The sequence below is a fragment of the Sarcophilus harrisii genome, chromosome 1, assembly GCF_902635505.1.
Source record: "Sarcophilus harrisii chromosome 1, mSarHar1.11, whole genome shotgun sequence".
Taxonomy (NCBI): Eukaryota; Metazoa; Chordata; class Mammalia; order Dasyuromorphia; family Dasyuridae; genus Sarcophilus; species Sarcophilus harrisii.
This window is the reverse complement of record NC_045426.1, coordinates 690,804,574-690,830,979: the sequence shown is the minus strand read 5'-3', so window position 1 is coordinate 690,830,979 and position 26,406 is coordinate 690,804,574. Positions and strand designations below refer to the sequence as shown.

General features: G+C 47.4%; 1 protein-coding gene across 1 annotated transcript in view; it reads right to left on the bottom strand.

Moving 5' to 3' along the window:
- PLBD2 (phospholipase B domain containing 2) overlaps positions 1–25,800 on the bottom strand; it is a 35,880-nt gene extending 10,080 nt beyond the window's left edge. Inside the window, exons 1-7 of the mRNA XM_031948645.1 lie at positions 25,522–25,800; positions 8,852–8,945; positions 6,734–6,892; positions 6,481–6,581; positions 3,328–3,542; positions 2,293–2,390; positions 401–561 (exon numbers count right to left, since the gene is read on the bottom strand). Coding sequence (XP_031804505.1) covers positions 401–561; positions 2,293–2,390; positions 3,328–3,542; positions 6,481–6,581; positions 6,734–6,892; positions 8,852–8,945; positions 25,522–25,739 — 1,046 coding nt within the window. The 5' untranslated portion in view covers positions 25,740–25,800. The remainder of the gene's footprint in view (positions 1–400; positions 562–2,292; positions 2,391–3,327; positions 3,543–6,480; positions 6,582–6,733; positions 6,893–8,851; positions 8,946–25,521) is intronic.
- Between the last annotated feature and the right edge of the window lie 606 nt (positions 25,801–26,406).

Below are 26,406 nucleotides of genomic sequence, written 5' to 3'. Positions count from 1 at the left end.
TTAGCAAGAGACCAAGAATCCAGCCCGCTGGGGACCGCCGTGAATCTTATAACCCAGCAGCCCAGCCTGCCTCTGCCCAGCCCAGGCTCACACCCTCAACAGCCCCGGCCGGCGGGAAATGCAGAATTTCAGAGATGGAGAAGACTCAGGAGAAATCTGCTCTTGGCCCTTCCCAAAGTCCAGTTTTCATGGCTTTACAACAAGGGGGCTTCCAAGATCCTTCCAGCTCTGACAGGCCCAGGGTCATCAAGGGGCAGTTACCAAACTAAGCTTCCCCAATTGGGGGCGTCCCTCGCTGCCCACCGGGCCTAACTGAGGCCTTATTTCCACCTGGCTCTCAAGGCCTGCAAAGCTTCCCTCTGCCTGGGGGACTCCGTCTCCCCCGGGGTATGGGACTCACGTGCCACTGTTGAACTTCTTAAAGATGGAGGCCCATGTGTCCCCGTCCTGAGCCAGCCGGTTGGCCACGATGTTACGCAACCACTCGAGGACGCTGTTCTGGGGCTTAACGAACTTCCACAGCTCGGCGTTGCTGTTGCCGATGGTCGTCTCCAGGGTCACCTGCCAGTGGGACACGGGTGTGAGCCCAGGGCCTTGTGAGCCCTGGGAGAGAAAGGAGCCGACTGACCTCCCGGGGCCTCCTGCCAGTCTCCTGGGGCCTCCCGCCAGCTTCTCCACTCCCTCCTTCTGGCAGGGCCCCTTCCACCTCCCACCACCCCAACCCCGGCCAGGTGATCCCGTAGAGCTCCATGTTAACTCCCCACCGGGACATAAGCTCTTTGGGGATTGGGACTTTGCCCCTGCTCCCTGAGTTGGCCCAGGCACACAGTAGGCACATAGTAACCAGAAGCCTGATAAATGACCCCCAGGCAGGGCCCACCTCCCACAGCACCTGGTGTACATAAGGTGCCTAATAAATGCTTGCTGGTAGACTGATTCTTCCATCCTCTCACGGGGCAGTGAGGAATGGAATGAACAAGAGAAAGATGGACAAGACAGCCAGAAGCCAGTCAGCAAGCGGCCGACTCCACAATGTCCTTCAAGCTGCAGGACATGTGTCCAGCTCCTTGTTCCATCCCAGTTCCAGGAAGTTCTTCCTCGAACCCCAATCACTGCCCAGGGAGCATCTGGGGCCCAGAGAAGTCAGAGCAGGGGCAGCCCTGCCCCAAAGAAAGGACTTCATGACCCTAAAGCTGGCGGCAGCCACACAGCGAGAGAATGGGGAACTCCCAGGGTCGAGCCTCCTGGAGGCACAAGGGGGAGGAGGAGCAAGGGGATGAGGCCCTCCTGCACAGTGGAAGTCCTCCCCCACGTTCTCCAATCAATCCTTGCAGGCTGGCTTCCCATTACTCTGCCTCAGTGTACTAAACAACCGAGGCAACCGGGGCAGGACATGGCCGCAGGCCTTCCCAACTCCCAATGCGGGGGGCTCGGACACTCTCAGAGGCCACCACCCTCCACATCCCTGCAGTAAATAGATCTTAGGGCCAAGCCGGCACTCTGTACCCGTCTCGATGTTAATCAAGCCATTCTATCAGTGAGCATTTATTAAGCACCTACGACATGCAGGGAACCAGGTTAATCAAGAGAATAAAAATTAATGAAGAGAAAAGTGGCTTCCTGGCTGCACTGGCAGGATGACCCCATCCTTCAGAGCCCCGTGGCCTCATCATTGTGGGTTTCCTTAGACACTGACCCCAACCTGCTAACCCCGGATTCCCTGAGCCATCACGGCCAAGAAAAAGTTAACACCTCCTTAAAATCAGAGAAAGAGCCCAACATTTTACATCTGGGGAAACTGAGGCCCCCAGAAAGGTCCAGGACAGACAACACGGGGCTCCCACACAGCCAGGATCCGTTCTCAGTCTGGCCAGCCTGCTGCGACCTGCTTGGGGTCACTCTCCCATGGAAAAGCCGGGCAGGGCCTCAGAGGCCAGAGCACCCCTCCTCCGCAGGAGCCCACTCCCCTCTCCACAGCTCCCTTCTGCCTACGATGCATGGTCCTCGGTGCCCCCCAAGAGGAGTCGTGGCTTCCCAGCCAGAGAGGCCCCATCTCTCCCCTAGTTACGAGGACCTGGCTCTAGGACTGGACGGGGACACAGAGCCCTCATTTACAGATGGGGAAACTGAGGCCCAGAGGGCTGAGGATCGGTCCTGGGTGAGCAGCTTCTGTAACCGGGCCTCGAAGGGAATCCTCCCCCTGGGCCATGCTGCTCCGTCAGTGCCCAAAGCCCAGGGGTAACAGGGATCCGCCCCGACGTCCCGAAAGGAGAACCGGCCCCAGTGACTCACCAGCCCACTGCCCAAGAGGTAGAAGTCGTCGCAGGAGAAGATGGTTCCAGGGTAGGAGGAGAAAACCTGCTCGTTTCCAGGAATCAGCGGTGACTCGCCTAGGAGAGAGCCCCGGCCCGTCAATCACACCCACAGTAAATCCCCCTCCCGCCGTGGCCCATGAGCCCGCTGCGCCGCAGGCCGGTGACCTGTCAGAGCCTCATAGCTTGTAAAGGCCAGAGCGGCACAAATCCAGGCTCTGTTTTGTCCTGTCGAGGTGACTGGGCCCAAGGTCACACGGCGTCTGACACTGGATTGGAATGCAGGTGCTCCCAGAACTGGTGCTCAGGCCCCTGCACCACCAGCGGCCCCTCGAGGTCTTCCCACTCCCCAAGACCAACTTCTCCTGCCGCTCTCTGCTGCCCCTCTCTCTCTGGCCCCAGCTCCCCCTCCCCTCTGCACCCCCTGAGTCCTCGCTGGCCAGGCCTGGCCCCCGAGAATCCCTGACCTTCTCCAAATACCCTTCTTGTTATCTGGTGCTTGCTGAGCTAGTCAGGGAGAACTCAGCAAGCCCTGCAATAAGTGGGCGCCGGCTTAATCAAGAGAACCAAAATTAGTGACCTCACTGATGGAGGGAGGGCTGAGAGGAAACTTAGGGTCAGTCTCGGGGGTCCTAGGAGGGGGGTCATTAGCCTGGGCTTTATTCATTTTACTAAATGAATAAAAGCTTAATTTAAAAAGTTTAATAATAAAAGCTCAGTCATTAGCCTGAGCTTTATTCAAGTCCATTGAGTGCTTCGCATAAACTCTCTTCTCTGATCCTCAGAACCTCCCTATGAACTAGGTACTAGTATCTCCATGGTACAGATGAGGAAACTGAGGCCCGAAAGCTCCCTGTGGCCGGCAGGGACCTCGCAGGCCGAGCCTGTCGTTAACAGTAAGACCAGAGAAGTGGCCTGGCTTTCCCAGAGTCCCCCAGCACGTGGCCCCTCCTTGCCGCTGCCCCCCCCCAACCAAGCCCCAGCCCTACTGTGCGCGCCCTCTCCCCATACCCACCTGTGGGCACCGTCCGGAAGTGGAAGGAGTATTTCTTGATGATGCGGAGCATGTGCTGGTAGGAGTTCCAGGTGTCGTGAGACACCAGCAGCTCGCTGTTGTTGGGCAGCAGCTTGATCAGGGCCGAGCAGGAGCCGGAGCCCATGACTCGCCTCTGCTCTGTCTTGTTCAGGGCCGGCTCCAGGTCCTCCAAATCACCCGACAACTGGAACAAGCTGAGGGAGCGAGAGCTGGCCTCACTGGGGTGGACCCTGACACCCTGGGATAACTTAGGGCAGTAGGCCCTGGGGGAGCAGAGCCAGTTTCCTGGGGACGGGCAGGCCCTGACACTCTGGGGTAACATAAGGCAGCGGGGACCCTGGGAAAGCTGGGAAGCAGAGCTGGTCCCAACACTCTGGGGTAACTTGGGGCAGCAGGGCCCTGGGGAAACAGAGCCAGCCTCCTGGGAGCAGGACGGGCCCTGCCACCCTGGGGTAACGTGGGGCAGCAAGGCCCTGGGGGAGAAGAGCCGGCCTCCTGGGTATGGGATGGGTTCTGATACTCTGGGGTAACATAGGGCAGCGGGGCCTGGGGAAGTAGGGAAGCAGCCCCATGGGGGTGGGACAGGCCCTGACTCAGCTCTCCCTCTTCTCTATCAGAACCCAGGTGCCTTTGTGTGTGACGTATACTGGACCGTTTGCTGTCTAGGGCAGGGTGAAGGGAAGGAAGGGAGAAGGCTCTGAAACCCAGGGTTTTGTGGGGGTGACTGCTGAAAACTTTCTTTGCATCTATTTTGACAATAAAAGGCTATTGTTAAAAACAAAAATAAAAAAGGAGACGAGTACCCTGAGAACAGGAGACACCTTAACTTCCTATTTGTGCCCTGAGCACTTAACGCAGGGTTCAGCAGAGTAATAAGCGCTCACTTGAATGAGCCACCCACTGCGCATGGGGCACCGGGGGCACAAACCCCAAGATGAATAACCTCTCCAGCCTTGAAGCTTACAACGAGAAAAGGAACACAAAATCCAAAAACAACAACAAGGGAGAATTAGCGAGGCTTCCTGCAAAAAGTCAGAGCAGCGAGCCCAAGAAGAGCTGCTGATGGAGACCGGTGAGTTCTGGAGGCCGCCTCGCCTCGCTCTGGGCAGAGGCAGTGACCGGCGCCCTGGGGTCCTCCTCAAGCCTCTCACCACCATCGATCCTGGGGCTCTTTAAAAAGCAGGCCCAGGCAGGACCCAGGTCACAAGCCCCACGCTGGGGATCCTCGGGCTGGGGGCGTCCTCAGGCATCTCAGGGGGAGACAGATGAGGGGCCTTACTGGGGCAAGAAGAGGCTCACTCTGCTCCTTTTGCTGGATTCCGAGGCCCTGTCTGCCTCCCTCCCTCATCTGTCACTTGCTCCTCACACCTGGGATCACCCCGTCTAAATCCTTCCAAAGGCCAAAGCCGACCTCCCTTATTTCTCAGTTTGGTAACTGGCCCGCAGCCTCACTTAGGTCCAGAACCTTGGCGTTCCCGCTCTGGGAATCCAAGTCCCAGCCTGGGGCCCCTCAAACACCTGCGTTCCCCAGCCAACTCCCACGTCTGAGCCTTTCACTCCACGTCAGCAATGGCCAAACCTTGGACCTCCTCCGAGCTTCCATCATCCTTAACTCTCAAATCCTACCCTCTGGTCACAACCACTGTTTCTCTCACTGCTGGCCATTCTCTTAATCTCATTCCTTCCCTTACCGAACCCCCTTTATCTGATCCCTGAATGGCCTCTTACTCCCTTCATGTTGGCCAGGTTACCCCTACACCGTCAGTAATTTTGAACACGCCACCCCCTTGTCCTCTCAACACTTAATACTGTCCCAAAACACAGCCATAGACAGCACTCCACTCCTGTGCTTCCAAATACTTCTGGAAGATACGCCCTAGATCTACCCCAAATTCATGCTTCTAAACTCAGCGGGGTCCCCCTCGCTACATGAAAACCCTTCTATTCTTCTCCGTTTGAGTGATCCCCACTAAGCCATTGTGCAGAACTCCTGGTCTCTCCAGGTCTCCAAAACTCCTTTCTCTTTGCCCTCCATCCCCGCAGAAGATCTTTCTTTCTGCTTGGCTATGGGAACGGAGACCACTCCCTGGGGGTTACCATCCCTCTCCTACTCTGTGAAAACCTCCCCATCTTCACTGCTCCTTTCTTCTGCTCCAGTCTTCAAAAAGAGCTATTTTTCTTTCCAAGACCATCCCTTCTGCCAGTGCCATCGATCCTCTCCCTCCTGTTTGCCCTGAGACTCTGGTCCCTTGCTCACCCCCTCCGTGCACAGACTAGGTCTGCACGCCGGGAGAGTTAGTGGTGCAATGACAGGACGAGGAGAGGGGAAAGCCGGGCTCTCCATCCGGATCCTGCCTCTTTCCAGTCTGTGGGGTCGGCCTCCAGTGTTCTCTGCTGCACAGAGGAGACCTGATCCCCTCAGAAGGAAGACGGAGTGAGCTGCAAGAGGCTTTTTCATGGACTATAAAGCACCAGACAAATATAATGGGTTATAACCACACTGGGTACCTGGGAGCAATGTGGATGTTCTCCAAGAGGACTCTGACATCAGGGAAGGGCCATGACATGCAAGCGAATTGGCTTTGAGTGAGGGCTGTGCAAAGTCCCCTGTCTCACTTTCCCCTCCAGGGCAATCTAGGTCACGGCCAGATACAGATCAGGAAGGCCGCAGGTGGCCCTGGACGCAGCAGGAGAGCTTGGCCTGTTAAGCTAAGGGCTCTAACAGATCTCCTTCACCGATTAAGGCTAGGTAAGAAGTGAGGCAAAGAATGGCCTCTTCCACCTATTCAATTTTATAGTTTTTTAAACAAAATTTTACAAAACTTAAAAAAATTACAAATTTACATGTTCAAATTCAAATTCAAAAACTATTTTAAAAAAACCGGCAAAGGAAGATCCTCAAGCGTTTCTTCAAATACCAGTTTGGAAGGAGAGAAGGTGCTAAAGGCAGGAGCGAGGGGAAGGGAAAGGCCAAAGGAGGTGGCGGGAAGTCTCCCAATTTTACAATTTTGCCAGAGGCCGGTCTCAAGGCAGAGGGGTTCGCTTCTAGGAGCAAAGTTCCCCTGAGCTCTTGCTCCAAACAGAGGGTACTGTTACTCCCACCTATCTCCTCCTACCCCGGAGGTCACTTACAGGAACCCAAAGGGGTTGATGGTGAAATTCTTGGATGGGAAAGCTATGCGTCCCTGGTAGCTGTCCTCCAGTCCCTTCAGCTGCAGGAGAGCGAGCTCCACCTACCAGACAGACAGACAGACAGACACGGGGTCAGTGCAGAGGCCTGTGCCAGCCTTCCGTCACTCCTGGGAAATAAATGGCACGGTGGGAGCGTCCGGCCTGAGAGTCCCCAAGGGCCAGGTAGGATCCCCCCACCCGGGGCCCTGCCCACCTGGTGCCAGTATTCCTTGTCCTTGCCTGACGCAATCTGCTGCTGCATCCAAGCCAGGTTCAGCTCGATGTAGTTCTTCAGTTTCTCACAGTAGACGGTCTCATACTTGAAGGGGCCACAGTAATCCACTACTGTATTCATCCAGTGCATGTAGATGAGCTGTGCATAGGGAAGGGGGCTCATGGGAACCCAAGGGCTGCCAGCCTCTGTCCCCCGCCACCCCCCACCCTCCCGGGACTTAGGAGACAAATGGCGCCATGGCTTTTGTTCAGGCTGCCCTCCCCTTGGAAAACCCCAAGCGAGGCTCCAAGGTCCTGCGCCCCATGCTCCAGGAGACCAAAGGCAGCCTCCACTATCTGACACCCTCCCGGATCCCCTTTTGCATCAGTGCCTTCTCTCTGCCAACTGAATCCCACACATACGGCTGTCTCCCCCATCAGACTGGCAGCTCGAGAGCAGGATTGTCTTCACTCTCTGCATCCCCAATGCCAAGGAGCTTAATAAATGCTTGCTGATGACTCTCAGCATGGGAACCCCCACCCTTTGCTGAGCTCCTCCCAGGGTACCCATCTGGGGGCTGAGAAGATGCACCAGCCAGGGACCACATGGGAGCCAACGGCCACAGCCAGGAAGGCCCCTCCCTACCGGGACTCTCCTCCAGCTTCGCCAGCCACCAGAGCCAGGCAACTGCAGAGGGGACCCGAGCAGTTGGCATGAGATGGTCTCGGGCTTCAAGGGACTATCCTTCAGTTTCCAATTCAACTTTCTGAGCTTCATCACAGATGCCTCCTTGTCCCCTCTGCTTTCAGCTTCCAATGATATTTACCCACATTAGAATGTAAGCTCTTAAGGGCAGGGACCATCTTTCTTTCTTTCCTTTTCTGTTTCTTTCTTTCTTTCTCTCTTCCTTCCTCTCTCTTTCAATCTCTCTCTCTTCCTTCTTTTTCTTTCATTCTTTCTTTTTCTTTCTTCCTCTCTTTTAATCTCTTTCTCTTCCTTTCTCCCTTTCTTTTTTCTTCCTTTCTTTTTCTTTCATTCTTTCTCTTTTTTTCTTCCTCTTTTTTCATCTTTCTTCCTTTCTCCCTTTCTTTTTCTTTCTTTCTTCCTCTTTTTCTTTCTTTTTTCCTCTTTTTCTTTCTTTCTTCCTCTTTTTCTTTCTTCTTCTCTTTTCATCTCTCTTCCTTTCTCCCTTTCTTTTTCTTTCTTTCTTCCTCTCTTTTAATCTCTTTCTCTTCCTTTCTCCCTTTCTTTTTTCTTCCTTTCTTTTTCTTTCATTCTTTCTTTCTCTTTTTTTCTTCCTCTCTTTTCATCTCTCTTCCTTTCTCCCTTTCTTTTTCTTTCTTCCTCTCAATCTGTCTCTCCTTCTCTTCCTTTCATTTTTTTCTTCCTTTCTTTTTCTCTTTCCTTCTTTCTTTCTCTTTATTTCTTCCTCTCTTTTAATCTGTCTCTTTTTCTTTCTTTGTCCCTTTCTTTTTTCTTTCTTTCCTTTTCTCTTTCTCTCTTCCTCTCAATCTGTCTCTCCTTCTCTTCCTTCTTTCCTTTCATTTTTTCCTTTCTTTTTCTTTTCTTTCTTTCCTTCTTTTTTCTTTCTTTCTTCCTTCCTTTCTTTTTGTATTTATCTGTCCAACACTCAGCACAGTGACTGACATATTATACTAATAGCTTTGAAAATATTTGTTGAATGACCTTAAGTCAGAAAGACCTGGCTTCATTGGCTCACTTACTAGCAGCAGTGTGACCCTGAACAAATCATTTTTTTCCTACTCTGTGCCTCTGTTTCCATGCCTGTAAAACAGAGGAATTAGACCAGATGATCTCTAAGGTCTCTCCAAGCTCTCAATCTATAAATTTATGACCCCTGCCACTTACGAACTCACACATGAGTGGTCTTTAGCCCTGTCCTCTGACAATCAACACTTCTCTTACCTCTTCCTCACTCACTTAGGTCTCTGGGAGGGGGTCCTAAGGCAGAATCCCTCTAAAATGATCCTTCTAAGTGAACAAGGTCAAGGGCACCATCCTGATTTTGAGTATACAACGGTGATCTCCCACCAGGGGAAAGAGGGAGACCTGTACCACTACCACCCCCTCCCTGTCTGTCACCAACCCTTCTCTTACCTCAGCAGACACAGCTGCCTCCACCACCCCAGCTGCATAAGCCTGCAGAGCATCACTGTAGTTCCCATTGGTTGCCAAATTCAAGAAGGCCCACCTGTGGTGGAGAGAAGATAGCCAGAGGTCAGCAAGAGGGGCCCATCCTGTTGTCCTGGGGACTAGCAGCAAACTAGCACCTTCTGGTCCTTTCCCCACCAAGGAAAAGTGCCACATCCTTAGTTTTACCATGTCAGAGTTTGTCTATCTATGCAATGGGAAGATTGCACATTAACAATAGCTTTCCATTAAAAAAGAAAAGTCTGGGGAGACTGAATTTCTCATAAATAGATGCTCAATATCCTTCGCACATATTTAAAACATCCTTTTAGTAGAATTGAAAATACTGAAAAATAATATTTTCTTCCAAAGACCTTTGCAAAATCTTTTGGAAAATCTCTTAGAAAGGTCGTCTGGGACAAAAAGCTTTTCTTCAGGTGCTCCCTTAAGACAGAGTAACTACAAAACCAGGTCACACAGTAGGCACTCAACAAATGCTTGCTGACTTGACAACCTCCTTAAATGACATCGGGCTAGCAGCTCCCCTTCTCCATAAAAAGACGATTAAGACAGCAATGGAAGGAAGGTGGTCCCTTCAACTCCAAGAGCGAGGAGTGGGGTCCAGTAGGACCTCTCTGAAATCCAGGCTCTTCTCAAAGATCAATGACCCTCTTCAAGCGTGATATCCAGGCTGGGACAGACAATTCCAGATGGGCTCTTGCTAGGGCCCTCCCTCCTTCAGAGCACTAATGTCCCCTTAAACAGCTTGATACGGTGAGACATGGCCTAGGGTTCTCGGGCTGCTGTCCTATACTGCTGACATTTAACGGCTGTTGTTCAGCAGCTCAATTGTGACCAACTCTCCATGACCCCATGGACTTAGTACACCAATACTCCATGGAGTTTTCTTGGTTTGCCATTTCTTTCTCCAGTAAATTAAAGTCAACAGAGGCAAGTGCAAATTGCTAAAGCCTGTAAGGGTTTTTTTTTTTCAGACCTGTCTGGGTAGGCCATCCTAAGCTATATTTGGGCAGATGATTCATTAAACTCAAGCACAGAACTTGACGTCTCGCCTTATTAAATTTTCTCTTAATAGATTCTAGCCTGTCAAGATCTTCCAGGATCCCAAATCTGCCATACAAGGCCTTGACTCCTTCCAGTTCTGTGTCTTCTACTAATTTGATATGCACATTCAGCCTGCCATCGGGCTGAGGACAGTCAGCCCTGCCATAGCTCAACATCTGCTCTCCCAAAAAAGAGTGTGCTGTGCAAAATGAAAATCACAAAGCTTAGGGGAGAAACGGAGTTTGGGGCACAATGGTCAAAAACTTTGTCACTGGCATGAAAATAATAAGTGAATAGAAGCAAGAACACAGTTTCATATAGGTTAAATGGGCTGGGGGGGCAGCTAAGTGGCGCCATAGGTAGAGCAGCAGCCCCGAAGTCAGGAGGACCTGAGTTCAAATCTGGTCTCAGACACTTAACATTTCCTAGCTGTGTGACCCTGGGCAAGTCACTTAACCCTAATTGCCTCAGGAGGTGGAAAAAAAAGGTAAATGAGTTAAAAAAAATGCATAAGTGCTCCAATAAATACTTGTGTGACTGAGGCCCCAAGGGTCAGAGGCTCCAGCAGAAGGGGATCTGGATGCCAGCTCTCCGCTGCCCAAAGCCCCTAGTGTCCCAGAAGATAGACAGAAAAGATGGCCCTTTTCCTGGAAAAAGATCTAAGTGTGCTTATGGAAGTGGACGCAGGATGGGCCAGAGCTTGGGAATTAGTGTAAAGTTCTAACGTTTTCTGCGTTTCAGCAGTTTCTCAAAATTCACATTACATTCAAATTGTTCCCAAATATATCAGTCACAATGGAGCAAAGTGACATTTTCAAAACAAGCATTAGAGAAGTGAGTGTATCGATCCTTGGGAGGGGGGGGATGAGATAACCCTTGTGAAGTACACAGTGCCTGACACAGTGGGTGCTTAAGAATTGCTTGTTGAAATGTTTGTGGCAGCCCTGTTTATAGTGGCTAGAAACTGGAAAATGAATGGATACCCATCAATTGGAGAATGGTTGGGTAAATTGTGGTATATGGATGTTATGGAATATTACTGTTCTGTAAGAAATGACCAACAGGATGATTTCAGAAAGGCCTGGAGAGACTTACACGAACTGATGCTAAGTGAAATGAGCAGGACCAGGAGATCATTATATACTTCAACAACAATACTAGATGATGACCAGTCCTGATGGATCAGGCCATCCTCAGCAACGAGATCAACCAAATCATTTCTAATGGAGCAGTAATGAACTGAACTAGCTATGCCCAGAAAAAGAACTCTGGGAGATGACTAAAAACCATTACATTGAATTCCCAGTCCCTATATTTATGCACACCTGCATCTTTGATTTCCTTCACAAGCTAATTGTACAATAATTCAGAGTCTGATTCTTTTTGTACAGCAAAATAATGTTTTGGTCATGTATACTTATTGTGTATCTAAGTTATATTTTAATATATTTAACATCTACTGGTCATCCTGCCATTTAGGGGAGAGGGTGGGGGGTAAGAGGTGAAAAATTGGAACAAGAGGTTTGGCAATTGTTAATGCTGTAAAGTTACCCATGTATATATCCTGTAAATTAAAGGCTATTAAATAAAAAAAAAAAAAAAAAAAGAAATGACCAACAGGATGATTTCAGAAAGGCCTGGAGAGACTTACAGGAACTGATGCTGAGTGAAATGAGCAGGACCAGGAGATCATTATATACTTCAACAACAATACTAGATGATGACCAGTTCTGATGGATCAGGCCATCCTCAGCAACAAGATCAACCAAATCATTTCTAATGGAGCAGTAATGAACTGAACTAGCTATGCCCAGAAAAAGAACTCTGGGAGATGACTAAAAACCATTACATTGAATTCCCAATCCCTATATTTATGCACACCTGCATTTTTGATTTCCTTCACAAGCTAATTGTACAATAATTCAGAGTCTGATTCTTTTTGTACAGCAAAATAACGTTTTGGTCATGTATACTTATTGTGTATCTAAGTTATATTTTAATATATTTAACATCTACTGGTCATCCTGCCATCTAGGGGAGGGGGTGGGGGGGGGTAAGAGGTGAAAAATTGGAACAAGAGGTTTGGCAATTGTTAATGCTGTAAAGTTACCCATGTATAAATCCTGTAAATAAAAGGCTATTAAATAAAAAAAAAAAAAAGAAAGAAATGACCAGCAGGAAGATTTCAGAAAGGCCTGGAGAGACTTACATGAACTGATGGTAAGTGAAATGAGCAGAACCAGGAGATCATTATATACCTCAACAACGATACTGCATGAGGATGTATTCTGATGGAAGTGGATTTCTTTGATAAAGAGACCTAACTCACTTTCAATTGATCAAGGATGGACAGAAGCAGCTACACCCAAAGAAAGAACACTGGGAAATGAATGTAAACTGTTTGCATTTTTGTTTTTCTTCCCAGGTTATTTTTACCTTCTGAATCCATTTCTTCCTGTGCAACAAGAAAACTGTTTGGTTCTGCACACATATATTGTATCTAGGATATGCTACGACATATTCAACACATATAGGACTGCTTCCCATCTGGGGGAGGGGGTGGAGGGAGAGAGGGGAAAAAATCGGAACAGAAGTGAGTGCAAGGGTTAATGTTGTAAAAACTTTTCCTGGCATGGGTTCTGTCAATAAAAAGTTATTATAATTAAAAAAAAAAAAAAAAGAATTGCTTGCTGCTCCTTTTCTTCCATTCAGGGTCAGTCTTTCACAGACTGTCTCACTGCCTGGCCCTTATCTCCCCTCTCATCAACAAGAACACATAAAACTGCCAGATTAAGGTACTTTAAGGTACCTTTTTTAAGGTACTATTTAAGGTACAGATAAAGTACCTTTATCTCTGTTTAGTTCCATTCAACTCAACCAACGTTAATTAGATCCCATCACTGGCTCTAGGTACATGATGAGACATCATGTCCCTTACATACAACACATTTCAAAAAGCAGCAAAGTATCTACAAGGAGGCAAAGAATATTAACAACCCATGGAGGTAACATAGCTGAGACTTAAAGGAAACATAGAATTTTTTTTTTTGAGACACTCAGGGTTAAGTGACTTCCAGGCTCACACAGATAGTGTCTAAAGCCAGATTTGAACTCAGGGCTGGGGCTCTATCCATTGTAAGGCCTGAAAGGAAGGATTCTAAGAGGCACAAGAGACAGGGGTCCAAGTAAGGGGCACAGCCTTACAAAGATGGACTAGTGGGTTAGGAAACAGCAAGTAAGTCACACAGAGAGTGTGGGAAAGGGAGAAACAGGTTGCCTGGTAACTGTCGAAAAATGAGGTTCTTGATAAAGCCGAGTTCTTTCTCTGTGATGTCCGCTTGTCTTTCTAAACCTCACAAAATGATCTTTTACTAAAAGCACTTGTCATGCTCATGGGTTGGTGGTTTAAAGGCCCTTTTTTAAAAAATGGAGTATTAGGGGAAACTAGTTGGTGCAGTGGATAGAGCTACAGTCCCAAAGTCAGGAGGACTTGAGTTCAAATCTGACCTCGACACTTAATACTTCCTGGCCGTGTGACCCTGGGCAAGTCACTTAACCCCAATTGCCTCAACCAAAAAAAAGGGGGGGAGGGGGCTTCACTCACTTCCAGTCCTGTCATAGAAAGAACAGTGAAGTCAGAGTCAAAAGAGGCCTCTGTTCAAATTCAGACTTTTCCTCCCCACACACATCCACTGTGGAACCCCGGGAGAGCCAGTGAGCTTCTGCCCTGATTGCTTCCTGAAAGTAAAATAAGAATAACAGCTTCTGCCTCACAGAATCATTGTGAAGATAAAAGGAGATATTTATAAAGTGGTTAGTACCGTGTCTGGTATATAGTAGGTGCTATATAAATACCAGCTATTATTCTGTTACTTTTAATATATTAAAGCAACGAGGCCTCTGGGAAGTTCTGAAAAAAATTGGGATAGGCTTTGGAAAAACAGCTGCAGTAAGGACTGAAAGGCTCGCAGTGAGGCACTGTGCCGGCAGCTGGGTGTGCATATGGCGCTCTAGGGTTTGACAGAATGCTTGCCACCTATTCTATTATTTCATCCTTATTGGACAAGTAAATGAGATAGGATTTGAATTTGGCTCTTCAGCTAAGTGCCTTCTTGCTACCTCCCCAATTATCTGGGGGTTTGACCCCCATTTTTCAGCAATCCTTTCCTCAGTCCAAAGATCAACAGGAAAAAGCATAAGAAAATAATTGAGTAATTTTATCTTCTCTCCTTTTACCTTTTATCATCCCTCCACATACTCAGAGCTGTGATGGGTCTTACCCCATCTCTGACCTTCCTGTCATCTCCAATTAATTTTTAAATTTTTTTTTAATGTGTACTTTTTAACATTCATTTTTTAAAGTTTCAAGTACCTAATTCTCTTCCTAAGGCAGCTATTTGGCGCCATAGTACACAGAACACCAGGGCTGGATTTGGGAAGTCTCATCAGCCTCATCTTCCCGAGTTCAAATCCAGTCTCAGCCACTTCCTAGCTGTATGACCCTAGGCAAGTCACTTAATCCTATTTGCTTTTACTCATCTGTAAAGTGAGGTAGTGAAGAAAATGGCAAACCACTCCAGTACCTTTGCCAAGAAAACCCCAAAAGGGGTCAGTCAGATAAAACTGAAAAATGACCAAAGAAAAACTCACTCTCCCCCCCACCCATTGAGATAGCAAGCAATGTGATAACAGTTAAATACAACATAGCTTTTTTAAAATTAATTTATTATTTTTAATAAAAGCTTTTTATTTTCAAAATATATGCATGGATAATTTGCAACATTCACCCTTGCAAAATCTTGTATTCCAAATTTTTCCCGGCCCTTCCCCTGGACGGCAAGAAATCCAACATATGTTAAATGTGTGCAATTCTTCTATACATATTTCCACAAATATCAGGCTGTGCAAGAAAAATCAGATCAAAAAGGAAAAAAATTCAACATAGTTTTTAAAAGGCTCTTTCTGAACCCATCAGCAGCCTTCGCTCACATTGGCCTTAAATGCTCCAGACACCGCTCTGATATGCCAATCCAGTCTCCAATTCTTTGCCCAAGCCTGAAGTGCTCTCTCTCCTTCCCGTCTGCCTCTTAGTATTCCCTAGCTTCCTTCAAAGCTCAAACCCTTCCTCCTAAATAAGACCATTCCTGTTCCCTCTGGTTACCCAGGCTTCCCCACAGAAGTACCTTACATTGATGCTGTAGATTTTATAGCCCCAATGTGTGTATAAACATAAACCACAAAGGTGTCTAAGGCAGTAAGCTCCCTGAGGGCAGACACTGTCAATTTTGTCTTTGCATCCCCAGAATCCGGGAAAAGGGATGTGCTACAAGTCTTGCCTCCTGAATGATCTTAGCTCTCTTTCTTCCTAATGGGAATTGTTTCTCTAGCTTCCAAATTTTGTGTTTTAAGAACTTCTTAAAGCTCCTATCGTGACTCCCTCAGTAGAATTTTAGGCCTTGGGGTCCACTCTTAAATATGACTATGCAAACTGGGACCTAATTTGGATTTCATCAGCACAGGGGACTCCCAGAGGGGAAAAACACAGTTTGGGGATTCAGAATCAAATTCCAACTCTATCTTCAGTAAGTAACTTCCCCTTTCTCTGGATCTCAGTTTACTCATCTGTAAAATCTATAAAATGAAAGGAGGTAAACCTGATGGTCTCTGAGGTCCCTTCCAGGCCTAAATCTCCTGCCACCACCATTAGACTTTTCCCAGGCTCGCACAGCTAATGAGGACTCGGGCTCAGCCCTCTATGATCGACTCCATGCTGCCCATCATCTCCTTGGCCAAGAAAGCCATTCTCCCAAATGCTAGGGAACGTCTTCTCCATTATTACAACACCTAAGAATCGACAGACTGTTTGACAGGTGATCACCAGAACTGTCCATTAAAGAGGGAGTGCCATCTGAGAGAGAAAATCTCATCTGGTGATCAGATGACCACCAAGTTTCCCCTGGGTTTTATCACTCAATTGATCAGTCGGCGCATATGTATACACACACATGTACATATATGCACATATGTACACAACTGACTTTTAAATCTTGCCCATTAGAACATAAGCATCTTAAGGATGGAGATTGCTTTTGCCCTCAGTTTTGTGTTTTGTATTCTCAGCACTCAGCACAGTGCCTGGTACTTATGTAACAAACACTTAGAAAAAACTTGTTGACACTGAAGTTAGAAGAGCTGAGTTCAAATTCCATCTGTATCATTCTACCTGCCTGAGACCTTGGGCAAATGACAACTTCTCTATGACTCAGTTTTTTCCGCTACCATCATCATTAATAAACATTTATTAAGCACCTACTGTATATGTTATAAGAGAGTGAGACTTCATAGACCCTAAGGTCCCTTCCAGTTTTAAATTGTTAGGTGATTACAATGAATAAGAGAGTTAGATTTAGAACCAGGAAGACCTGAATTCAAATTCTCCCTCAGACTTTATTGTGTAACTTTGGCCCACTTATTTAACTTTTGCTTTCTTTAGTCTATTCATCTGTAAAATGAGAGTAATAAGAAGACTGATGTGAGGATCATCTGGAATAATATTTGCAAAGGACTATAAAAACTTTAAAATATGATGTATATAGCATTTTCACTCTGTTATTTGCTTGCATTTTGTTTTTTCTCTCATCTTTTTTTCCTTTTTGATGTGATGTTTCTTGTGCAGCCAGATAACTGGACAAATATGTTAACATATACTGGATTTTAACATATTTAACATATATTGGATTACTTGCCATCTAGGGAAGAAGGTGGGGGGAAGGAGGGGAAAATTTGGAACACAAGGTTTTGCAGGGGTCAATGTTGAAAAATTATTCATGCATGTTTTGAAAATTAAAAAAAGTTTTAATAATGTTTTAATAAATATTTTATTTAATAAATTTAATAATTTATTTTAATTTTAATTAATTTAATATTTAATAATTTAATAAATGGTATTTTAATAAAAAATAAACTTAAAAAATAAAAATCAGAAACAGAAACAGGAAAAAAAAACCATGACCTATAGATGATGTGAACTATCTCCCCTTGTCAGGAAGAAGCTATTATCAGATAGAACCAATTCCCAGATTATCTCGTTGATAGAGAGTAATTGTGAGGATGGAACCCCTGAAACCTCGGTGTATCTTTCAACAACCTTTTTGATACTGACTAGCTTATATTCAGACAGGTCTGAGACCTGGTCTGCCAGGTGCGTTCTACCTGGCTCCTTAATGCCTCCACCTTCGAGCTCCTTGGCACTTCCCCTCCTCTTTGATTCCCTCTCCCTCTTGAGTTCACATTTTTAGGCTGGGAAACCCCCAATGATGTATTTCCCCTAAAAAGGATCTGCTTACAATGAAGATCTCTGCTAAATTTTTTTCAGAACTAAACTCACTATGAGGTACTCTCTTTGTCTCCCTCAGAGCACCTTCCCTCTAATGACACTATTCTTCTTACTCTAACTCTGGTCAGTCTAACCTGCCATCAATGGCTTTTTCCCACTTCTCCAAGTACTTCCTTTTTCCTGGTTAACTTCGAGTTCCCTTGGGGAACTTGTCTTTTCCTTGTTAGCTCTATGCTCTCCCAATTCTATTTCATATTTGCCCCTCCCGGTGCCTATTTTATCTCTTATTTTTGTCTGCAAACCCTTCTCTGTAAAAGCTTTCCTCTTGGCAAAGAGAATGGCTATATGAATTGGTCACATGTTTATTTCGAACTCGGTCCTGCTCCCCTGATCCCATCAGTAAATGCTGTGATGATGATGAAAATGAGGAGAGTCATTTCTCCCATGATACCCATCACTTCAATGCTACAGATGACCAGGGTCTCCTAAATCACTGAGGAGTGTGATTTCCAGGCTGCTGTGAGCAGAAACAGAGCCCTGGGTAATGCTGCTCATGGAGAGGTCCTCCCTCAGTGGGGATGACACAGACTTCTGCTGAATCTCTGGCAGCTTCAGGACAAATCAGAAGGATCCCTCCTCAAATAAGAAAAGAACAGCTATTAAATGTGTTTTCTGGGCTATGTCCTGATATAGGAAGGAGGTCAAAACCAGTTTCTGCCCTCAAGAAGATCACATTTAAGGGATAGCTATATGGCCCTGAAGTCAGGAGGACCTGAGTTCAAATCTGATCTCAGACACTTAACACTTCCTAGCTGTGTGATCCTGAGCAAGTCACTTAACCCCAAATGCCTCAAGAAAACAGACAAAAAACTTAGATTTAAATGGGAGGATATGCACACACACACACACACACACAATGTATATGTATGTAATATCACTTTATATATGTATGTAATACATATGTATGTGTGTACACACATACACATATATACACATATAAAACACCTAAATACAGGGTGGTTTTTCAGAAGGAGGGCATTAACAGCTACTGGGCTTAAGAAATAAAAAGCATTAGGCTATCTGCAAAGGCCTGGAAAAGCTTCATGAGCCACATCTTGAGAGAAGCCTGAGATTCCTAGAGGAGGACTCTGGGTAGGAAATCCTTCAGGGCAAGGGGAAAAGGGCCAGGATGGTACAAGCAGAAAGATAGGAGGCAGAAGGTCAGGTGGGAGAAGCAACAAGAAGGATCAAACCGCCCATACACATCTTCCAGAATCCCCCTCTCGGCCAGTTAATGGCAGGGCAAGGGCAGGACTTAGCTTCTCTCTCTGAATTGTCAGGACCCCAGAAGGGGACTTCCTCTTCTTCTTTGGTCCTCAGGGGAGACCTTCGTCTCAGGAGGTTTAATTCAGAAGCTCGGGTACTGACAGGAAATTTTAGGTTAAAGATTAGAAGAGCCTGATGGGAAAGAAGTAGGCGGGAGAAAGCTAGCAGGTGCTTGCTTAGGTAGGAGGCAATCTTGCTTTATTCTTGTTATTAGAATAACAGGGAGTCATTCAGTCAAACATCATTTATGGAGCACCTGCTATTTGTGCCAGGCACTATGCCAAGAGCTGGGGATAGTCATTCAGCCAAATAGCATTTATTAAGCACCTACTATTTGCCAAGCACTATTCTAAAAGATGGGAACAGTCATTCAGCTAAATAGCATTTATTAAGCACCTGCTATTTGCCAAGCACTATGCTAAGAGTTGGGGTTAGTCATTCAGCCAAATAGCGTTTATAAAGCACCTATTATTTGCCAGGCATTGTACTAAGAGCCAAGAACACAAAGGCCACAGACAATCCTTGCCCTTAAAATGATCTCAAGACAGATCAGAGATAATGAACAGAGGGAAGGCCCTGAGATTCCTGAGAGCTAGGGAAAGGCTCCTGGAGAAGGTATCAGAGGCAGTTGCATGAGATGGGCAAGGGACATTCCAGGCCTGGGGACAACCAGAGGAGAAAGCGGAGCATCTTGGATGAGGAACAGCCAGGTGGCCATTCCCACTGAAGCACAGGCTATGTTAAGGGGAGGAAGCAAGAAGAGCAATGGAAAGGGAAGAGGAGGCCAAGTTTGAAGGCTGAGCCCCTGGTTCATCCCTCCCCTCCACGTGAGGCCCTTGAGAGCAGGGACTGTCCTTCTTAGCATTCCCAGCATGAGCAGAGCCTGGCACACAGTAGGCACTAAATGGACAAACTGATTCAGCTCCCTCTTTTGTAAAATGCATGTGAAAGGCACCACAGTCTGACCAAAAAGCCATCTTTGTCACTGGAAAAAGACAGGGCTGATTTAAAGTCTTTCCCCTTAATGAAAACTGAATTGTGACCTTGGTAACATCACAATCTCTCAGTTTCCCCAGGCAACTTGGACTCTACAATGCAGCTCAGATACTGATCTGCACTGGCAAGGGGCATTTCTTCCCTGGGACATCCCTGCTCCCGTGAATTCATGAACCAGGACCATTTATTATATTTATGATTTTTATGAATATATATGATAAATGAGGGTCCTGCATCCCAGAGAGAAATGATCCACCCAAAGTCACAGAAGGGATTGGGAGGGGAGCAAGGACTCCACAATCCTAGAGTTCTCCTAAATTCAGAAATTCTGACCCAACACACCCTGTCCAAAAGATGCCCTGGGAGAGGGAGGTGGGGAGCCACCCAGATTTGTCTTGGATTCCTGCCCCTTGTATGCATAATTCAGTCACATGAGCTTCCAGGCCTGCATCTGGAGGACTAAACTAGATTAGTCATTCCCAACGTTTTTGGTCCCAGGATCCCTTTATCCTCTTAAAAATCAAGGACTCCTCCCACTGAGAGCTTTTGTTTAGGTAGGTCACAGCTATAGATATTGATCATATTCATAATTTAAACATTTTAGTATTATTATTGAAGTAGTTTTTACTTCCTGGGCCCTTGAAAGAATCTCAGGGACTCTCAGAGATCCCCAGAATTCACTGGGAGAACCCCTGGGAAGCCCCTTCTAGAACTTAATCTATGAATCCTTTTATTATCGTTCTTTCCCCCATGACCATCCTTGGGAACAACCTCTTCTATCACCCTGATCTACCTCAAAGGACTGACATAAAGATGAAAAATAAACCAAATGGAGGGGGATTTGAAAGTTAAAAGAAACATGACTGTTCTAATCCTGCCCGTGACACTCCCTGCCTCTGTAATTTACTCTGGAAAGGTCATTTACTCTCTCGGGGACCTGGGCAACCCACTAGAACTCTAGGCTGCCACACAGATGGCATCTGCATTGGCAGAGGGAACCCGGTGGAGGCAGTGGGTGGTGCAGCGGATGGAGCACTGGGTCCGGAATAGCAAAGACCTGAGTTCAAATGTGGCCTCAGACACTTGTTAACTATGGGACGCTTCAGCCTTGGCTTATGGATGGGGATAACAAAGCACCTACTTTCTAGGATTGTTGTGAGAAACAAATGACATTATTTGTAAAGTACCAAACCAGTCTTAAATCACTGTGTAACAGTAGCTGTTATTTTCTTCTCTGCAGATTCCTTATATTATGGAATCATAGATCTTGTGTTTCTCCTCATTCTCTAGCATGCTACAGAGAAAAGAACATGATTTGGAGTCGGGAACCCCGGGTTCCATTTAGTAGACTTGTGACTTTAGCCAACTCAGTTTCCCCATCTCTGAAATGGGGATATGAGCATCAGGAAATTTAAAGCACTAGAGAAGTGGGTACTATTTTTAACTCAGTTTCTAAAAAGCTTCTAAATCTCCCCAACTCCTTCTCCACATGTGGTTACAAGCACAAAAAACCATCCTGCAGTTGAAATGCCTGACCGAGGGTCTCCAAAAGGGGATGGGGTGTTTGGCAAGTGGCTTCTTTGGAGTCTTATTTAGAAGCAAGTGGAAAGTTCCCCCGACTTTCTCATTTCAGCAGAAGACTGGCTCCCGTGCATCCTGCCCGAGAGGAGTCCGAGGAGGATCGAGCCAAGCCACGGTCTCACAAACCTCAAGATCTCACTTCTCTCCCCGAATCCTAAAAGGCCAAAAAATTCACATCCTACTCTCCTCTCTGGAACTGAGGGGCAGCCACCCCCACCAATGACTCATGAGCAATGCTGACGGACAGAGGGAATCCTGGGGCTGTTGCCCTCACCCAAGGCTTAGGCTTGTCATTCCTACTGCCTCTCTGCCAAATCCTGTTCCTTTCTTTCCAATAGGGCTTTAAAACTCACAAATTTGGGGGCAGCTAGGTGATGCAGTGGAGAGAGTACCAGCCCTGAAATCAGGAGGATCTGAGTTCAAATCTGACCTCAGACACTTAGCACTTCGTAGGGGTGTGACCCTGGGCAAGTCACTTACCCCAATTACCTCAGCAAAAAAATTTTTAAAAAAATACCTTATAAATTTTCCTAAGGAGTAAGTATCCCCAATTCTTTAACAGGGGGCTCCAAAAGGAATAGATAGTGAATAACCCAAGACTCCCCTGTGGTATGATCTTATTGTGAGTTATGTTTTAGCAGGAAGTGTCCCTCTGTCACCTTCATGCTTGTCCTGACTCACTGACCAAGAAATCATTTCAACACTAAGCATTTATCAGCTGGGTGCAAGGCATCGGGCCAGATCCTGAGAATCCCAAGACACAAACAAAAGTTTTGCCCAGGTGAGATCACAGAAGGCTTCCTGTAGGAAGAAGCTCATGGAACAAGCCTGGAAAGAAGCCAGAAGGGAAGATGAGGTAGAAGCACATTCTGGGAATGGGAGAGAACCTCCCAAGGAGGGAGATGAGAGATGAGGTACCGAGAATGGCAGAAATAGGGTTCTTTCCGACCCCCTCCCAGCACCTTGAACAACACTGCCTACAGCAGATGCTGACTTGCTTTCTGACCGATGGCATCAGATGTTCACCTCCTTTTCGGCCAGCTTCCAAGGCCATCAGCAAAGTCTATAAAACTGGTTCAGACCACAGAAAACTACAGGCCGGATGCCCAAGGCCCTTGATTATAGAGGCTGGAGGCAGAGGGGGCCCAGCTGGGACAGCAGACAGCCCTGAGGCTGGTCCAAAGAGCCGGTCCTGCCTCACTGCCAGGGCTCTCCCTCAGGCACCCCCTCCCAAGACTATCTGGGGGCAGGGGGAACAGTCTTGAGCCTCAACAGACACACAGGCCATAGGACGGTCACAGGATAAAGGACAACAGTTCTCTTCCTGCAGCAATGGAAATGAGCATTCTAAGAACTGGGCACGGAGCCGGTTTGCCCCTCCTCAGGTGGTCCCCACTCCCTGGGCTCACCCTCATGCTATCAGCCTTAGTGTGGATACCCAAATGGCTTCCCCCACTGCAGCTCAGCCTCCCCTGCTAGGAGAACCATTGCATTGGCTCAAAACTCCTTCCACAACAGCACAACTGGGAGCTGGGGGGAGCATCCCCTTCTATACAGAAGCATCACCTCCCAGGGTTGTTGTGAGGCTCAAATGAGATGCTACTTGTAAGTGTTTAACATATGGACCTCCATCAGAATAAGGAGGCCTGAGTTCAAGTCTTGCCTCTGACATACACTAACTGAATGACCCTGGGCAAACCATTCCATTTCTTTGTGTACCCAGGTAACTATATGAGAGTATCTTCCAATGTGATCATTCCCTCCTTCTGGCAAAGATTATCAAGTCCTCTAACATAAATATACGGTGATATATGTTTAACCTATACTGGATTACTTGCTGTCTAGGGGAGAGAGGTAAAAGGAAGAGAGGGAGAAAAATATGGAACACAAAGTTTTGCAGGAGTGAATGATGAAAACTATCTTTGCATGGATTTTGAAAAATAAAAAGCTACATGATAAATGTGGAAATATATTTAGAAAAACTGCACATATTTAATCTATATTGAATTACTTGCTGTTTAGGGGAAAGGGAAGAGAAAGAGAAAAATATGGAACACAAGGTTTTACAAGCACGAATGTTGGAAATTATCTTCGCATGTATTTTGAAAAATAAAAACCTTATAAAAAAAGAAAAAGCTATTATAAAAAAACAACTAAATAAGTAGTGAGAGGTAATAGAGAATTCATTATCTACATGAATGTATTGCATTATTTTAAAACAAATAAATAAGCAGTGAGAGGTAATAGAGAATTCATTATCTATATGAATGTATTGCATAATTTTAAATATTGTCATAAATTATTTAATAAATGCCTTTATTAGGGGGAAAAAGGTGCTTAGCACAAATGATCAATTGTGATTGCCTAAGCTCTTCTCAGTAATACAGTGATCTACGACGATGGAAAAATGCTACCTACAGTCAGAGAAAGAAATATGGAGTCTGAAGGCAAATCAAAATATACTATTTTCATCTTTTTGTTTTTTTTTTCCTTCTTGTGGTTTTTCTCTTTGTTCTGATTTTTCTTTCATAACATGACTATTGCTTAACCTTGTGATCATGAGAGAATTGTTCAAATACATAGTGCTGAATGGCCCAGAAGATATAAACAGCCTAGGAAAATATGTTTAACATGATTGTACATGTATAAACGATATCAAATTTCTTGCTGTCTTAGGGAGGGAGGCAAAGAGAAAAATTTGGCACTCAATATCTTAGTAGATTAGTAGAAATGAGGCAAGAAATAATTTCAGAATTTAAAAAAAGAGCTTAGCATGGTGCCTGGCACTAGTAAGTACTTAATAAACTCTTGTTTCCTTCCTTTTTTCTATAAAGGCTCTAAGGCCTTCTCTGACATTTGATGCTCTCTGCACCCACCGCCCAATCTGTCCCAGTCTGCTACAGCCACCAACAGTTACAAACTAATCACAAGCAGAAAGAACTTTAGAATGACCCTTCAATGGGCTGAGAAAATTCACAGAGAGAAGTAACAAAGGACAGAGGATTCTCAAAGGGAATGAGAGGCCAAGCCAGAACTAGAATCCAGGATTACTGACCAGGACTCTCCCTACTGCCTATTCTTGGCGTCAAACCTCATCTGGATGTTTGGAATGAAAGGGAAAGATGGGGTCTTCAGGAGCTGACCTTGAAGCATTCAGCCTGGGGGTCTCATCTCCTGGGTACCAACATCTCTGGCCTGGTGACCAAGAGTGGTGAGAGTGCCAAAGAAACCAGCTTTTAAGGCTAAAAAGCAGAATAACATTCCCCAAAGAATATAGAGGGTAGGGATGTGAAACAGAAGGCTGAATCTATGGGAACTTTCAGAAACCCATGACCCTCATGCATGGGAAAGGCAAGGGATTATGGGTAAAGGGCTGGTCACCTGAAAGGGCTATTAGAAGGGCTGCCAGAAGCCCAAACTCCATGGGTGGAGTGGGGAGGAAACAATGATGGCCTGCCCGGCTGCAGATGTTGCCAGAATCCCAGAATTCCAACCCCCCAAGAGTGAAAACACTAGAGATTATGGTCAGAGAACCAAGTCTCTAGGGACACTCAAAAAGCCAGAGTTCCAGCCCTGGCAAGGGGGAAAGGCCGTGATGATGGAAGCATGAGTCCCACAGAAAGGACTGGTCCATAGGGCTTCCCTCGCCACATTTCCCCATGGATGAGACTCGAGCAGATGAGGCTATGAGCAGAGCACCCTAGTCTATAGGGCCTCGATGTCACAACCCCTATAGGGGGTCAAGGATGAGAAGAGGAAAGTGGTGATGGTCAGGCAGAAAGGGCTGGTTTTGGGGAGACGGCAGAAACCCCAACTCCTAAGCCAGTGGGTACATACAGAAGGCTGGAACTCGGAGGGGTCTAGGGCAGAGCTGCTGCCAAAGAATCTCTTAAGTCCTGGCTCCAGGGGTGGGATGGGCACAGGGCCAGTTCACAAAGGTTACCAGAGGTCTGAGTCCCCAGTCCTGGTCCCTAGGCATCCTAACCCGACAGGGTCTGGTGGAGCTGGACGTTGTGTCAGGAGTCTGATCTGGGGCAGCAGGGCCTTGCGCAGCCTCTGCCCAGCCCAAGCCCAAATCCCCGGGTCAATCTCCAGCCCGGATCCCTGCCCAGACCCAGAACAGCTCCTGTCACCTGCTGGGGAGCCCTACCTGGTCCCTCCTCCCAGGCCCCTCCCAGCCCCAGCTTAACCGCGGCCCCCGGCCAGTCTCCAGCACAGACTCCTGAGCCAGCCAGGCCCGGCCTCGGCCCCGGCCCCCAGCCAGGCCCCCCCCCCCCCCCCCCCCCCCCCCGCCCCCCCCCGCCCCCCCCCCCCCCCAGCCCCCGAAGCTCACCCGGTGCTGCCGATGGCGTTGGTGAGGTTGGCCCAGGCGACGGCCCCGGCCTCCCAGCCCTCCACCACCTTGAGCTGGCCCGTGGTCGCGTCCACGACCACCGAGCTGGTCCTGGAGGGCGGCGGCGGGAGCGAGGGCCGGGGCAGGCTCAGCGCCAGCCCCAGCCCCAGCCCCAGCCCCAGCGCCAGCCCCAGGGCCAGGCAGCCGCCCCGATACATTGTAGCGACTGTGTCGGCGCCCGCTGCAACATTGCCGCTCACGTGACTCGGCGCCCGACCCCGGGCGGGGCCGCCCTTAAAGGGGAACTCCCGGAGCCTAGAATTGGCCGGGCCGGGAGCGAGGGCTCCGTCCCCTGTCCTGCGGCCCCGGGGGCAGCTCCCACACCGCACAAGAGCTCTGGAATCGGGTCCGAGGACCTGGGTGCCAGTGCCCGCTGTGCCAGAGGGCTCCGGACGTCTCCTTGGAGAAGATGCTCCTCTGGACCTCTTTTTCCTCATCTGTCAAATGAGAGAGTCTGGACAGTCAATCCCCAAGCATTTATTAAACTCCTGCTGTGTCCCGAGCTATCTCTAAGGTCCCCTCTAGTTCTGATGAGGAGCGGCGCTCTGACGCGCCTTCCTGGTCCATGTCACACCCCGACTCTGGGCCTCAGTTTACCTCCCTGGAAAATGAAGGTGATGGACCAGAGGATCATTAAACTCTGACTTTCTGGATCTCTGCATTTTTTGTGTGTCCCTGGACATACCCCCTATAGGACTGAAGCTCTGTCTACCTCCTGTTTTCTCTTTTATATCCCCAGGGCTCAGCACTTAGTAGGTGTGTTTGGAATGAACCTCAGAAATACAAAGGTCACCAGATAATGGCAAATGGTCCACAAGGACTGCC